The sequence below is a fragment of the Eretmochelys imbricata genome, chromosome 22 (genome assembly GCF_965152235.1).
Source record: "Eretmochelys imbricata isolate rEreImb1 chromosome 22, rEreImb1.hap1, whole genome shotgun sequence".
Taxonomy (NCBI): domain Eukaryota; kingdom Metazoa; phylum Chordata; order Testudines; family Cheloniidae; genus Eretmochelys; species Eretmochelys imbricata.
In genome coordinates, this window is record NC_135593.1 from 13,752,583 (window position 1) to 13,767,485 (window position 14,903).

Here is a 14,903-nt window from a genome sequence, read left to right on the forward strand (position 1 = left end):
TGGTTTGGCAAAAAGGTCCCTCTGCACACGTGACCTAGCCCAAACCCTGTCATGTATAGAAATGGAAAAGGACAATACCTAAAGCCAGATCTTTCTCTGGATCCTTTCCCCAGTGGGTTGCATTTTGTAGGAGAACCAGCAAACAGATACAGGTCAGTGCTAGATGCACAAGTGCAGGGAAAGGTGGGGGAAACTTCAAAGGGGAAGGGACAGCCTGGCGTTCAGCTCATATTCTGTCTGTTGATACAGATGTGGAGAGTACAGCTGGTTTCGAGCCAATGAGGTTCTTTTCCAAAGTGGTCCCAAGGGAGGCAAAGCAAAACTAAGACGGGGGTGATACTGCAGGACAAGGAGAGAGAAGAGAAAGTGAAATCTGAGCTGACACCTGGAGGAAAGAGGGAAGCAGGATGCAAACTGACACCAGACAGGAGGGCAAATCAGGGAGGGGGATGGAAGTCTGGAGGGCCCAGTGAAACCTGAGCTCAGCTGATACCCGCAGGAGAGCAAAGCAGGAACTGAAATGGCATGTGGGGAGCACATGGTATTGGGTGGTGGAGGGGGAGACAGATAAAGTGAAATGAAACAGGATGAGAACTGCTCCCTAAGGGAGGAAAGCACAGGTCTAACAAAATTATTAATAATAAAATGCTTAGATCTTCTGACTCAGAGCCCTGCTATCTAACCAGATGAATCTCCTTCCTCCCATAAATCTCTTTGAAGGAGCAAAGTGCTAAATTCATTTCCCAGCTTTGCCACAGACTGTCTGTATAACCTTAGGCCTGATATTCATGACTGCCACTAGTTTCAATAAAAAGAAAAGGAGGACTTGTGGCATCTTACAGACTAACAAATTTATTTGAGAATAAGCTTCCGTGGTCTACAGCCCACTTCATCGGACGCACGCAGTGGAAAATACAGTAGGAAGAGATATATACACACATAGCAAACATGAAACAATGGGTGTTGCCATACCCACTATAAGGAGAGTGATCAGTTAAGGTGAGCTATTACCAGCAGGAGAAAAAAAAAAAAAAAAGCTCACCTTAACTGATCACTCTCGTTATAGTGGTTATGGCAACACCCATTGTTTCACCTTCTCTATGTGTGTATCTATCGATCTTCCGACTGTATTTTCCACTGCGTGCGTCCAATGAAGTGAGCTGTAGCTCATGAAAGCTTATGCTCAAATAAATGTGTTAGTTTCTAAGGTGCCACAAGTACTCCTCGTTCTTTTTGCAGATACAGACTAACACAGCTGCTACTCTGAAACTAGTTTCAATGGCAGCCATAGGTGCTCAGCACCTCTGAAAAAATCAGTCTCTCTGTGCTAGCCTCTCTCTGCTCCTGCTGATGTCATGGGATGTTTTACCATGGTCTTCCATTAGGAGCAGAGTTAGGCCAATGCTGAGTGCTTTGGAAAAGGCAACCCATCATAATGGCCTCAGTCAGCGAGGCCTAGTGGACAAGAGCATGGGACTGGGATTCAGGAGACCTGGGATCTATTCTCTGCCCTACCACTGTCCTGCTCGGCGACTTTGGGCAAGTCACTTCCCTTCCCCACGCCTTAGTTTCCCCATCTGTAAAATGGGGCTGGTGACACTGACCTCCCTTTGTAAAGTGCTTTGATATCTACTAATGAAAAGTGCTAAGTATGAGATTATTATTATTATTAGGTCTTATTACCCTTTGGTCACATCTCTTTAGCTGTCAGTGGATGCTACCCTCCCAATGCCACTTCTCCAGGCTATCACCTCCCTCCAGGCTCATCCATCCTGAAATCACGAGTGTATCATCAACATTGCAGGAGAGAATGTAAACTGACAGCAGAACTCCTAGTTATTCCCAGCCCCGGGTTTTCAGTGCATTCTGGTGCCGGAATGTCTGTAACCTACACTGTAATCTCCTTGGGCAGGGATATTCTTTATATTTGTACAGCATCAAACCCATCATTAGCACTAAACATATGACATCTTATCTGCAGGAATTGCCTACTCAGATGAAAGGAAACCAACATCACACTCCCCGATACTTCTATGCCCCTGCCACACTGCTGTGTCAATAGACCTTCCAACCCTAGATCAATTCAGTCTCCTGCCACCCCATCAATAAACCCTAAACTTGCCTTGAAAGGTCCCTTGGCTCCCTCTGCTGGGAGAAGGGGGAAACCGAGTCTCCTTTCTGTTCAGGGACCTATGTGTCACCCCTCTGCCAAGCAGATATTGGGGTCCCACAGGGCAGCTTCCCAGTGAATGAGAAATCAGTGATGTGGAGTCTGGTACATTCCTCATGTAACACAATATCGACAGAGTGGGTTATATATTTATATAGCCTAACACTATATACCACATTTACACGATCCATACCAGTCCTTGAACAGAGGTGGGCCAAAATGGCAATCAGGCAATCCCCTCTTCCAGAGCTCTCAGTGTACACCCCAGTGCCCTGTTCCCAGAAAGCAATTTTGTCCCAAGAATTGACTCTGGTCAGAAAGATTAAGTCAGAGAGAAAATTCTCTTGCTGTTTGAAACAGCTCCCCCAGCAGAGTCTCCATCACAAAATTAACAATACAGCATTTATTTAAAGACTGAACATTGCCTGCACACAAAGAGCTTGCAAGACTATGTGTAAGAGCACTATCTGGGGACTCCCGCCACAACATATGCATGGAAAAACTCCCCCAAGTGTCCATGGGCTTTGGATCAGACCTTTTGCAGGTGTATCTGTTTGGCTTTGTGCTATGCATCGAATTTCACCAAGCAAATTGAGTCCAAACACAGTTAGTTTGAGAAAGAAGCAGTGTTTGCTGAATCACCCAGTTCCCTCACTGACACAGTTTGGGAAACATCCCACACCCCGGGGAGAAGGTTTATTGCTACCTGTTTCCTTGGATGTAAACCAGCGTTAGACTCAACCAAAAAGCCAAGCCAGACAGGCAAAGCAGGAGCTGCCTGTCTCTCTCTTTCTCTCCTCACCCCATATATAAACTCACATGAAAAACTACATTGGAAGGATGTGTTCAGGTTGTGACGTCAAGGGCTCAGAAGTTAGGAGATGCCAGAATTAAGGCTGCCCAAGAGAGGAGATTAGAAGCTTTAGATGGTGTGAGATTTGTCATCTCCAGAAATGATGAGCACCCAGAGCTCCAGATGAAGGCAGGAGCACAGAAGCTGTTAAAAGTTAGCCCCAACATGTGTTTAGATCCAGATTTCTTCAGCTCCAGTTCGAAATCCTGAACAATGGACTAAGAGCTTAAGTAAAAACAAAAACAAAACCAACCATCCCCTCCCTCCAAAATCCCCACTGTCTGATTTTTCTTGGATACCTGTAAGAGAGACACCATTTTAGGGGCTGACCAAATGCCCATTGAAGTCAATGGAAAGACTCCCACAGACTTCAAGGGCCACTGGATTAGTCTCTTAACATCTAGGTGGGACTGGACAAAAATGTCACATAATCTTGGCCCTCCAGTTCCAAACTGGAGTAAGTTATGGATGGAGCCTTGTGACGTTATTGACATAATCTGGGACCGTATAGATCATTGTTGCAACCAAGGTCCTGTAGTGGAACCAAATCTTGTACAAAGGGAGTAAAAGGAGGTGTCTAAGACAAGGTTATGGTTTGCTGGTTATGATTATGCTATGTGTGCATGCATCATTTTTGTATTTAAAGATGTAAGTATTGGCTCTATACTGTCTGTATTTCAAACTTATGCTCTGCTTCTGGGTGACACCCCAGACAAGTTGGTGTCAGCTCTGCCTAGCCTGCTTGATGGCCCATTAAGGACCATCAGCTGTACAACTGACCCATTGAGAGGAGGCAGACATGCCTTGGGACTCAGCAAGGTGTACAGGGACCTGCCTATGGACACAACTCTGAGGTTTTTCCAGGCCGTGGGATGGACAGCTTGTCTTTGGGACAAAGAAAGAAACACCACATGGCAAGAGACTATAAAAGGCTGATGCCTCATCTCCATCTTATCTTCAATCCTGCTTCCTACCTCTGGAGGGATTTTGCTACACAGAAGCATTGAACAAAGGACTGATAGACCCATCCCAGCTGGGGATGTTCTCCAGAGACTTGATTTGAACCTGCAGTTTATTCTATCACTGCTGCAAGCCTGAACCAAGAACTTTGCCATTACTCTATGTCATTGATTCCATTTAACCAATTCTAGCTCTCATCTGTATCTTTTTCCTTTTATGAATAAACCTTTAGATTTTAGATTCTAAAGGACTGGCATCAGTGTGATTTGTGGGTAAGATCTGATTTGTATATTGACCTGGGTCTGGGGCTTGGTCCTTTGGGATCGAGAGAACCTTTTTTCTTTTACTGTGGTATTGGTTTTCATAACCATCTGTCCCCATAACGAGTGGCACTGGTGATGATACCGGGAAACTGGAGTGTCTAAGGGAATTGCTTGTGTGACTTGTGGTTAGCCAGTGGGGTAAAACCAAAGTCTTCTCCATCTGGCTGGTTTGGTTTGCCTTGGTGTGCATAGAAACCCCAGCCTTGGGCTGTAACTGCCCTGCTTGAAGCAATTTGTCCTGAATTGGCACTCTCAGTTGGGTCCTGCCAGAACCAGCATCGTTACAAGCCTGAACAGAAAGAATCACAGAATATACAGATGAAACAACACTTGCCCTTGCTCTCATTGGGTTCGTCTGTACCAGAGAGCATTTCAACTGTATATAACAATTATGGCTAACACAAACCAGCACATCTACATGTAACAATGCTGTTGGCTGGGCTGTCACTGGGATTGAACTCAGGTTCTAAAAGCACAAGCCTCTACCTAGTGAGATAAAGGACTTACTAATTCTGCACATGCTCTATGGGGGGACAGAGAGCCACGCTTTGTTAGCATGGGTTACTCACATGTGCTATTCATATATAGATAGCTGGTTGTTACCACACTGGACTGTACCATGTTAGCAGACATGACTAATGTCAACACCTACCACAGGTGCTGGAATTAGGCATGCTACCGCACCCCCTGTCTTGAAGTGGTTTCCATCACATACAGGGTTTGCAGTTTGATTCAACGACTCTCAGCACCCCCACTATCCAAATTGTTCCAGCACCCCTGTTTGCAACGGACTTCTATTGGGGAAGGATCAAACCTATTATGCCAGACATTTTGCTGTTGTGGGCTTGTTTCCTACTGTATATTATTTTGGCAAGGGTTTGTGTTTCTCTGGGAGATGAAGTAGTCAACCAACTAACTGTTGCACAATAAAATGGGATGGAGAGATTAATGAAAGCATTGATGATGTATACCTGTCTGACAGTCTGATAAATAGAAGGCGTATACATGGAAAGTGATGACCTGATGTTTAATTCCCCCCTCTAGTCATTACGAAGAAATCCTGCCTAGATGTGTTGGCCAGCACTGGGGAGTCTATGGGGAAACAGCCCATTGCTGAGTCTGCATTTCTGGTGTAAATCACTCAACGTAGTAGGCCCCAATCCTGCTCTGGGTCTGAGCCAAAGTCTAGTGAAATCAATGGCACTCTTTCCATTGACTTCAAGTGGCTTTAGATCCAGCACAATATTGTATTTTCACTGCCTATTTCTATCTCGAGGGAAATTTCCCTTATGACTAGTTCTGAGTCACTCAGGTGATCCTTTTGGCTCATGGAAGTTCCCTGCTGTCAGTTCTGGAGTCCACAGAGTCGGAGTCACAAGGCTTTTTGTTTTTAGTGTGGTTTTCCAATGGAAGGCAACTGAGCATGTTAAGACACCATCAAAGGAGGGATTCATAGAATCATAGAATACCAGGGTTGGAAGAGACCTCAGGTGGTCATCTAGTCCAACCCCCTGCTCAAAGCAGGGCCAATCCCCAATTTTTGGCCCAGATCCCTAAATGGCCCCCTCAAGGATTGAACTCACCACCCTGAGTGTAGCAGGCCAAAGCTCAAACCATTGAGCTACCCCTCCCTCCATTGATCCACCCCAGCCCAGATGAGCCAAAGCCAACAAACAGATAATGGCCCACTCACACCTTCTCAGATGGAAACCACAAGGGCAAACCCTGAGGGGCAGAGTGTGCACCGGGAAAGGGGAAGGGGCAGAACAGCCCGTCCACCACCAAGGCAATGAATTTGCAAGTGATTATGGCCCTAAAAGCTGAAGAACATGAAACTCAGAGACAAGTGCATCACAGCTGCATGTATGCAAAATCTGCTCAGATCCCTAACGACAGCCCTGAGATAGTCACAGCCTCTTATGGCTTTCCCCTTCCCAATCCTATGGCTAGAGGCCAAAGCTAACCCATAAATCTGCCGCCTCCCACATCTGTCTCTAGACCTCCTCCTCCTTTGGACTCTGAGGATCTGATCCAGAGTCCACAGAAGTCAGTGTAGGAGTCTTTCCCATTGACTTCAGTGAGCTTTGGAAAAGGCCCTACAGCATTTTAGGAGCTGGGATCTAGGGTGTAAGAAGTACTGACTCCACCTGCTTCACCTGAGGGTTTTGACCTGGGACTCAGTTTCGGGAGGATTTCTCAATATGGTCTCCAAAAATCTCCAGACAATCAGAGGGTGCTGCAGGTCCCATGGCTGCAGATGCTAGGGCTGTCAATTAATTGCAGTTAACTCACGTGATTAACTCAAAAAAAGTAATCGCTACTAATCGCACTGTTAAACAATAGAATGCCAATTGAAACTTATTGAATATTTTTGATGTTTTTCTACATTTTCAAATATATTGATTTCTATTACAACATAGAATATAAAGTGTACAGGGCTCACTTTATCTTATTTTTATTACAAATATTTGCACTGTAAAAATGATAAACAAAAGAAATAGTATTTTTCAGTTCACTTCATATAATTACTGTAGTGCTGTCTCTTTATCGTGAAAGTATAGCTTGCAAATGTAGATATTTTTGTTACATAACTGCACTCAAAAACAAAACCATGTAAAACTTTAGAGCCTAAAGTCCACTCAGCCCTACTTCTTGTTCAGCCAATCGCTAAGACAAATAACTTTGTTTACATTTATGGGAGATACTTTTGCCTGCTTCTTATTTACAATGTCACCTGAAAGTGAGAACAGGCGTTCGCGTGGCTCTTTTGTAGCTGGCGTTGTAAGGTATTTATATGCCAGATATGTTAAACATTCGTATGCCCCTTCATGCTTTGGCCACCATTCCAGAAGACATGCTTCAATGCTAATGATACTCGTTAAAAAAGTAATGTGTTAATCATGGACGGTGGGTGAAACTTCCCCTGGGGGAGGCGAGCTCCTTGTCCTGCCTCTTCTGCCCATGGCCCCGCCCACGCTCCATCCCTTCTCCGCCCCAGGCCCTGCCCCTGCTCCCGCCCACCGCTGATTCTCCACTCACCTCTTCACCCCTCCAGTAAAGACCTCCCTCCACTCACCTCCTCCCGCACCCACCTGCTGCGAGCCTCCTCACCTCCCCGCCTGCCACAAGACCTCCACCCACCTGCCGTGCAGCTGGCTAGCCCCTTGCCTCCTCACCCTGCTGATGCCCCCACTCCCCGCTGTGAGACCCTGCCCCCTTTTCACCTTAAAGCACTAAGAACATTCTCTAAGGGAACGGAACAGACAACAGCTATAGATCAATTGCTAGATGGATTCTCCTTGGCATGGCAGGGAATTTGACCAGTGTATATTGTATAGAGAGAGACATGGCTTTTCATGCTACCTGCGCCAAACTGAAGCCTAATCTCTCCTTTTGAAAAAGTCGGTCATTGACAGCCTGCATTAGGGCAGTAGTTTAATCACCTTTCTTACACAAAAAGAAAAGGAGTACTTGTGGCACCTTAGAGACTAACCAATTTATTTGAGCATGAGCTTTCGTGAGCTACAGCTCACTTCATCGGATGCATACCGTGGAAACTGCAGCAGACTTTACATACACACAGAGAATATGAAACAATACCTCCTCCCACCCCACTGTCCTGCTGGTAATAGCTTATCTAAAGTGATCATCAAGTTGGGCCATTTCCAGCACAAATCCAGGTTTTCTCACCCTCCACCCCCCCCCCAACAAATTCACTCTCCTGCTGGTGATAGCCCATCCAAAGTGACAACTCTCTACACAATGACAGGTTTCAGAGTAACAGCCGTGTTAGTCTGTATTCGCAAAAAGAAAAGGAGTACTTGTGGCACCTTAGAGACTAACCAATTTATTTGAGCATGAGCTTTCGTGAGCTACAGCTCACTTCATCAGATACATACCGTGGAAACTGCAGCAGACTTTATATATACACAGAGAATATGAAACAATACCTCCTCCCACCCCACTGTCCTGCTGGTAATAGCTTATCTAAAGTAATCGTCAGGTTAGGCCATTTCCAGCACAAATCCAGGTTTTCTCACCCTCCACCCCCCCACACAAATTCACTCTCCTGCTGGTGATAGCCCATCCAAGGTGACAACTCTTTACACAATGTGCATGATAATGAAGTTAGGCCATTTCCTGCACAAATCCAGGTTCTCTCACTCCCTCACCCCCCTCCAGAAACCCACCCCCATACACACACAGACTCACTCTCCTGCTGGTAATAGCTCGTCCAAACTGACCACTCTCCAAGTTTAAATCCAAGTTAAACCAGAACATCTGGGGGGGGGGGGGGGGAAGGAAAAAACAAGAGGAAATAGGCTACCTTGCATAATGTGCATGATAATCAAGTTGGGCCATTTCCTGCACAAATCCAGGTTCTCTCACCCCCTCACGCCCCTCCCAAAAACCACACACACAAACTCACTATCCTGCTGGTAATAGCTCATCCAAAGTGACCACTCTCCCTACAATGTGCATGATAATCAAGGTGGGCCATTTCCAGCACAAATCCAGGTTTTCTCACCCCCCCACCCCCATACACACACAAACTCACTCTCCTGCTGGTAATAGCTCATCCAAACTGACCACTCTTTTTGCGAATACAGACTAACATGGCTGTTACTCTGAAACCTTTCTTACACAGAATTCCCGACAGACTCTTTTACTTAAGCTGGGTTTGAATAAAATGACTAGATCAAGAATTTGGAAACTGTTTTTAACCCCAAACCATACATTTTCCTACAATATAAAAGCCAGCTGAATGTGGCCAAAGGGAAAGGCTTCCTGGGAGTTGGCAAATGCCTGTTAAATGGCTTCATTACCATTTCAATGGCCCTTTAACAGTTTCAGTGATCTGCTACAAGGTCTCTGGAAGGCTTTTTCACCTGTGTAAAGTTATTCAGGGTTCACCTCCTCTCTTCCCTGCCTGCCACTCACATCCTCACACACACATCCCGCCCCCATTCGCCACGGGGAGGGGGAGTGAGGTGGAGAGACGAGGCCGGCAGCTGCGGGGACCTCTGAAAGGGAAGGGGGGTATGGTGGAGGAGGAGAGAGAGGAAGAAGAGTTGGCGGATGTGATTGCAGAGCCATTGGCCATTATCTTTGAAAATTCATGGCGATCAGGGGAGGTCCCGGATGACAGGAAAAAGGCTAATGTAGTGCCCATCTTTAAAAAAGGGAAGGAGGAGGATCCTGGGAACTACAGGCTAGTCAGCCTCACCTCAGTCCCTGGAAAAATCATGGAGCAGCTTCTCAAGGAATCAATTCTGAAGCACTTAGAGGAGAGGAAAGTGATCAGGAACAGTCAGCATGGATTCACCAAGGGCAAGTCATGCCTGACTAATCTAATGGTCTTCTACGATGAGATAACTGGCTCTGTGGATGAGGGGAAAGCGGTGGACGTGTTATTCCTTTACTTTAGCAAAGCTTTTGACACAGTCTCCCACAGTATTCTTGCCAGCAAGTTGAAGTAGTTTGGGCTGGATGAATGGACTATAAGCTGGATAGAAACCTGGCTAGATAGTCGGGCTCAAAGGGTAGTGATCAATGGCTCCATATCTAGTTGGCAGCCGGTATCAAGGGAAGTGCCCCAAGGGTCGGTCCTGGGGCCGGTTTTGTTCAATATCTTCATAAATGATCTGGAGGATGGCGTGGATTGCACCCTCAGCAAGTTTGCAAATGACACTAAACTGGGAGGAGAGGTAGATACGCGGGAGGGTAGGGATAGGATACAGAGGGACCTAGACAAATTGGAGGATTGGGCCAAAAGAAATCTGATGAGGTTCAACAAGGACAAGTGCAGAGTCCTGCACTTAGGACGGAAGAACCCCATGCACCGCTACAGACTAGGGACCGAATGGCTCGGCAGCAGTTCTGCAGAAAAGGACCCAGGAGTTACAGTGGACAAGAAGCTGGATATGAGTCAACAGTGTGCCCTCTTTGCCAAGAATGCCAATGGCATTTTGGGATGTATACGTAGGGGCATTGCCAGCAGATCGAGGGACGTGATGGTTCCCCTCTATTTGACATTGGTGAGGCCTCATCTGGAGTACTGTGTCCAGTTTTGGGCCCCACACTAGAAGAAGGATGTGGAAAAATTGGAAAGCGTCCAGCGGAGGGCAATAAAAATGATTAGGGGCCTGGAACACATGACTTATGAGGAGAGGCTGAGGGAAGTGGGATTGTTTAGTCTGCGGAAGAGAAGAATGAGGGGGGATTTGATAGCTGCTTTCAACTACCTGAAAGGGGGTTCCAAAGAGGATGGATCTAGACTGTTCTCAGTGGTAGCTGATGACAGAACAAGGAGTAATGGTCTCAAGTTGCAGTGGGGGAGGTTTAGGTTGGATATTAGGAAAAAGTTTTTCACTAGGAGGGTGGTGAAACACTGGAATGCGTTGCCGAGGGAGGTGGTGGAATCTCCTTCCTTAAGGTCAGGCTTGACAAAGCCCTGGCTGGGATGATTTAGTCGGGGATTGGTCCTGCTTTGAGCAGGGGTTTGGACTAGATGACCTCCTGAGCTCCCTTCCAACCCTGATATTCTATGGTTCTATGATAAGACTGAGAAGATAGCAGCAGCCTCTGGGAGCCTCGGGGAAGGGTCAGAGCAGGGAGGGGAAGAGGCGGGAGGGGGGTCACCACAGCCCAGGTGTTGGGCGGCAGGGATGGCTGCACTAGGAGAGGCATCGCCTCCCCTTGCTTCTTATATCCACTGCACATGGCATTAATTAAGTTTGTGACTGAACTCCTTAGGGGAGAATTGTGTGTCTCCTGTTCTGTTTTACCTGCATTCTGCCATTTATTTTATGTTATAGCAGTCTTGGGTGATGACCCAGCACATGTTGTATGTTTTAAGAACACTTGCACCGCAGGCTTGACTAAACAGAAAGAAGGCACCAATGTGAGATTTCTCAAGATAGCTACGGCACTCGACCCAAGGTTTAAGAACCTGAAGTGCCTTCCAAAATCTGAGAGGGACGAGGTGTGGCGCATGCTTTCAGAGGTCTTAAAAGAGCAACACTCCAATGTGGAAACTACAGAACCTGAACCACCAAAAAAGAAAATCAACCTTCTGCTGGTGGCATCTGACTCAGATGATGAAAATGAACATGCCTCGGTCCACTCTGCTTTGGATCGTTATTGAGCAGAACCCATCATCAGCTTGGACGCATGTCCTCTGGAATGGTGGTTGAAGCATGAAGGGACATACGAATCTTTAGTGCATCTGGCACATAAATATCTTGCGACGCCAGCTACATCAGTGCCATGAGAACACCTGTTTTCACTTTCAGGCGACATTGTGAACAAGAAGTGTGCAGCATTATCTCCTGCAAATTGTAACCAAACTTATTTGTCTAAGTGACTGGCTGAAGTAAGACTGAGTGGACTTCTACACTCTAAAGTTTGACATTGTTTTATTTTTGAATACAGTTTTTTGTGTGTACATAATTCTACATTTGTAAGTTCAATATTCATGACAGAGATTTCACTACAGTGCTCGTATTAGGTGAATTGAAAAATACTATTTCTTTTGTTTTTTACAGTGCAAATATTTGTAATAAAAATAAATATAAAGTGAGCACTGTACACTTTGTATTCTGTGTTGTAACTGAAATCTATATATTTGAAAAGGTAGAAAACATCCAAAAATATTTAAATAAATAGTATTTTATTATTGTTTAACAGCGCAATTAATCGCGCAATGAATTTTTTTAATCGCTTGACAGCCCTAGCAGATACCACAACCGGGAACCTAACTTTGAGTAGAACAGTGGCAGGGAAGAGTCCAGGGAAGGCTGCAAAGGAGATGGTTCTTGAGACCCACTCATGTTCAGATGAATTCACTTATATCTGGAAACAGATCTTTTTTAAAATGTCAGGGCAGTCTATGTTTGTCGGATGTTCCTGCCCTCGGTTATCTTGCAAAGGGAAATCTGCAGGGGAATCTGCGGCTTTTCAGCTCCCCATCCCAGGAACATAGTGTTGACCCAGGCGCTGCCAGAACTCAAACCACCCTCACCTTGCCTGTCCCTCGCACTTAGGCCCCGTGCACCCAGAGCGTATCCTCTGGATGGAGGGCGACAATGTCATACACAATAGAACGTCTGTGACACCCTGGAGTCAAGGCTGGATTCTCCCACAGTGGAACAAAAATCCCTTTCATAGTGTGATTAAAAAAAAAAGAAGTTCATATGGATTTAAACAAAATCTTAAATCAACAAATTGCCTATCGACTAGAAAGGCCAATACAGAGAAGCAGCATCAGTCATCCTGACCAACGAGGGACAGTTTCTGGGGACCCAACGAGATCAGCAAATGCAACGACCTGCCTCGCAAAAGGAGAGGAATGTTTGGTAGATCTTACCTGTCTGTTAAAGTCCAGCCCATTTCGTTCATTTCCTACAACGAGAAGAATAAGAATGAATCTTGGTGTTGCTATAGAGATTAGAGACCCCACCAGGCCTCACTGTGCTCGGCCCTGTACAAACATACATGAAGACCCGCTCCTTTCCCCGACAAGCATACAGTTCAGTGCAGGGCAAGATGCAACAAGTGAGTGTGGCAAACAAAGGCAGGGAGATGGGCGGGGGGCAGGATGGAAGCAATGAAAATAAGATCATGCAGTTACAAAGGTGGGTGTTGCGCAACTCGGTGGTTCCCGAAGGTACCAAGTCTTTACTGAAATGAATAGAACCAGTTCTCACCGGGTGATGCTCCCACTGCACTGTCACAGGGGAGCTCAACAGAGGTGGGGCTTGGGAGCAAGCAGCCTCCTTAGAGATTACCGAGGGTGTTCCCTAATCCCTGGCTATCCAGCAACTAGGAAGCAAGTGCAGAGAAGCTGTGGGAGAGGCTGGCAAACAGGTGATGAGGCTGTTCACCTGCCATTCTTGAGGGAATTTGTGGCACTGAGTAATTACAGGAGATCTAAGGGAATGGAAGGTGCTGTGGGGTTGTGCTAAAAAGGCGACTCCTTGATTCATGGGCAGGTAGGCAAAACCAAGGGGAATCAGACAGGATCCAACCCGAAGACACAGCACAGGCCCTCACTCATTTCCCTTGGATGATCAACATATTACCCGCCTCCCCTCACCTCCGGCCCCCAAATCCCTGAGTTCACTGGAATCTGGAATCCAAACCTGGACCTGAATTTTCAGCCAGTCTCTACAATGGCTTGAGGCAAACCTCCCAGATCAGAATCCCAAACTTTAGAGAGTTCAGATCCTGGATCCAAATTTTCCAACAAAGGCTCATGTCTCATAGGTGCTGCCATTCTCAGTATCACACCTTCCTCCTTCTGCTCTTTCCCGCCAAACACAGGCAGCTGGGTCTGCCTGGCCGTTACCCATCCCTTTCTGTTCTGCTCCTTCAAGGTCTTTAAGGCTCTTGGACTCAGTTATCTCACTATAAAAGACACTAGCTGGGAGGGGGTTAGTTTGTACAAAACATCTGGGCTGGGATTTTCAAAAGGAGCCTAAGGGGATTAGGTACCCAATGGGAATGTCAATTAGCATTGGGTGCCTAACTCCTTTTGGCTCCTTTGGAAACAAATCTGAGGATAGGCAAAAAAAAAAATCTTTCTTCCATTTATTTAAGCCAATGATTTCCCAAGAACTAATATAAATCAATGTTTCTATCTAGTTTCGATGTACAGAGGCTTGCATGATTGTAGTATCCTCTTTAATCTCACTAGAGGAACATGCTGCACAAGCAGTAAGGATCCTTGTTTGAAAGCTAATCTTGCCCCGCATTAGGCACCCAGAAAGAAACCACATGAACAAGTCAGATCCTCAACTGCTGTAAAACACTGCTCCATCAGCTTCAGCGGTGCTCCCCTGGTTCAGATCAGCTCAGAACCTGGCTCTTGGTGCTCTGCCAGATTCAGAAGGAACCTAAACCTCCCAAGCCTGGAGTTCTGCTCTGAAGCTGGAACCTTTCATTTCCAAGCAAGGTCTGAACTGGCAGAGTGAGTCCAGCCCTCTTTAATCACGAGGGTGTGTGGCAATCTGGGAAAGCTCCCGGTACTGAAATGAGGGGATGTCGTGCTTTGAGAACATCTCCCCCAATCCTCAGAGTACTTCCCCCAACTCCCACTTTGAGGGTGCTCAGGTTGGAAGGAATAATCATGGTCGGCTATCAATAACATTTCAGGCAAAGAGCCAACTCCTCTCCCTGGTTCACCTGGCAGCCAGCAGGTATGTGGCTGCTTTGCATAATGCTGGCACCAGCTCTGGTGCGAGTTTGCCTGGGGAGGTTTCTCTAGGGATGGGAGGGGAGAGCAGCAGCAGGGTTCCGGATGGATTTTTTGCCGGGAGTGTTTTGTTTACAACTGAAAAGGCAAACAGTTCACAACCAACGCAGCCCCTGTTCGGATCCCCGCTGTCAGAATCACAACCAGCGCAACCCCTGTTTGGATCCCCAGTGTCACCATCACAACCAGTGCAAAAATATGTAGGAATGACAGAATAGATCATGCTGGTAGGGGAGTGACACTATATGTGAAAGAAAGCGTAGAGTCAAATATAATAAAAATCGTACATGAATTAAACAGTACGATAGACTCTCTAGGGATAGAAATTTCCCACTTGAATAA

At 46.2% G+C, this 14,903-nt stretch overlaps 1 protein-coding gene across 1 annotated transcript in view; it reads right to left on the reverse strand.

The window, feature by feature from the left end:
- POU2F3 (POU class 2 homeobox 3) overlaps nucleotides 1-14,903 on the reverse strand; it is a 60,470-nt gene that overhangs the window by 26,177 nt on the left and 19,390 nt on the right. The window contains exon 4 of the mRNA XM_077839840.1: nucleotides 12,675-12,709. Coding sequence (XP_077695966.1) covers nucleotides 12,675-12,709 — 35 coding nt within the window. The remainder of the gene's footprint in view (nucleotides 1-12,674; nucleotides 12,710-14,903) is intronic.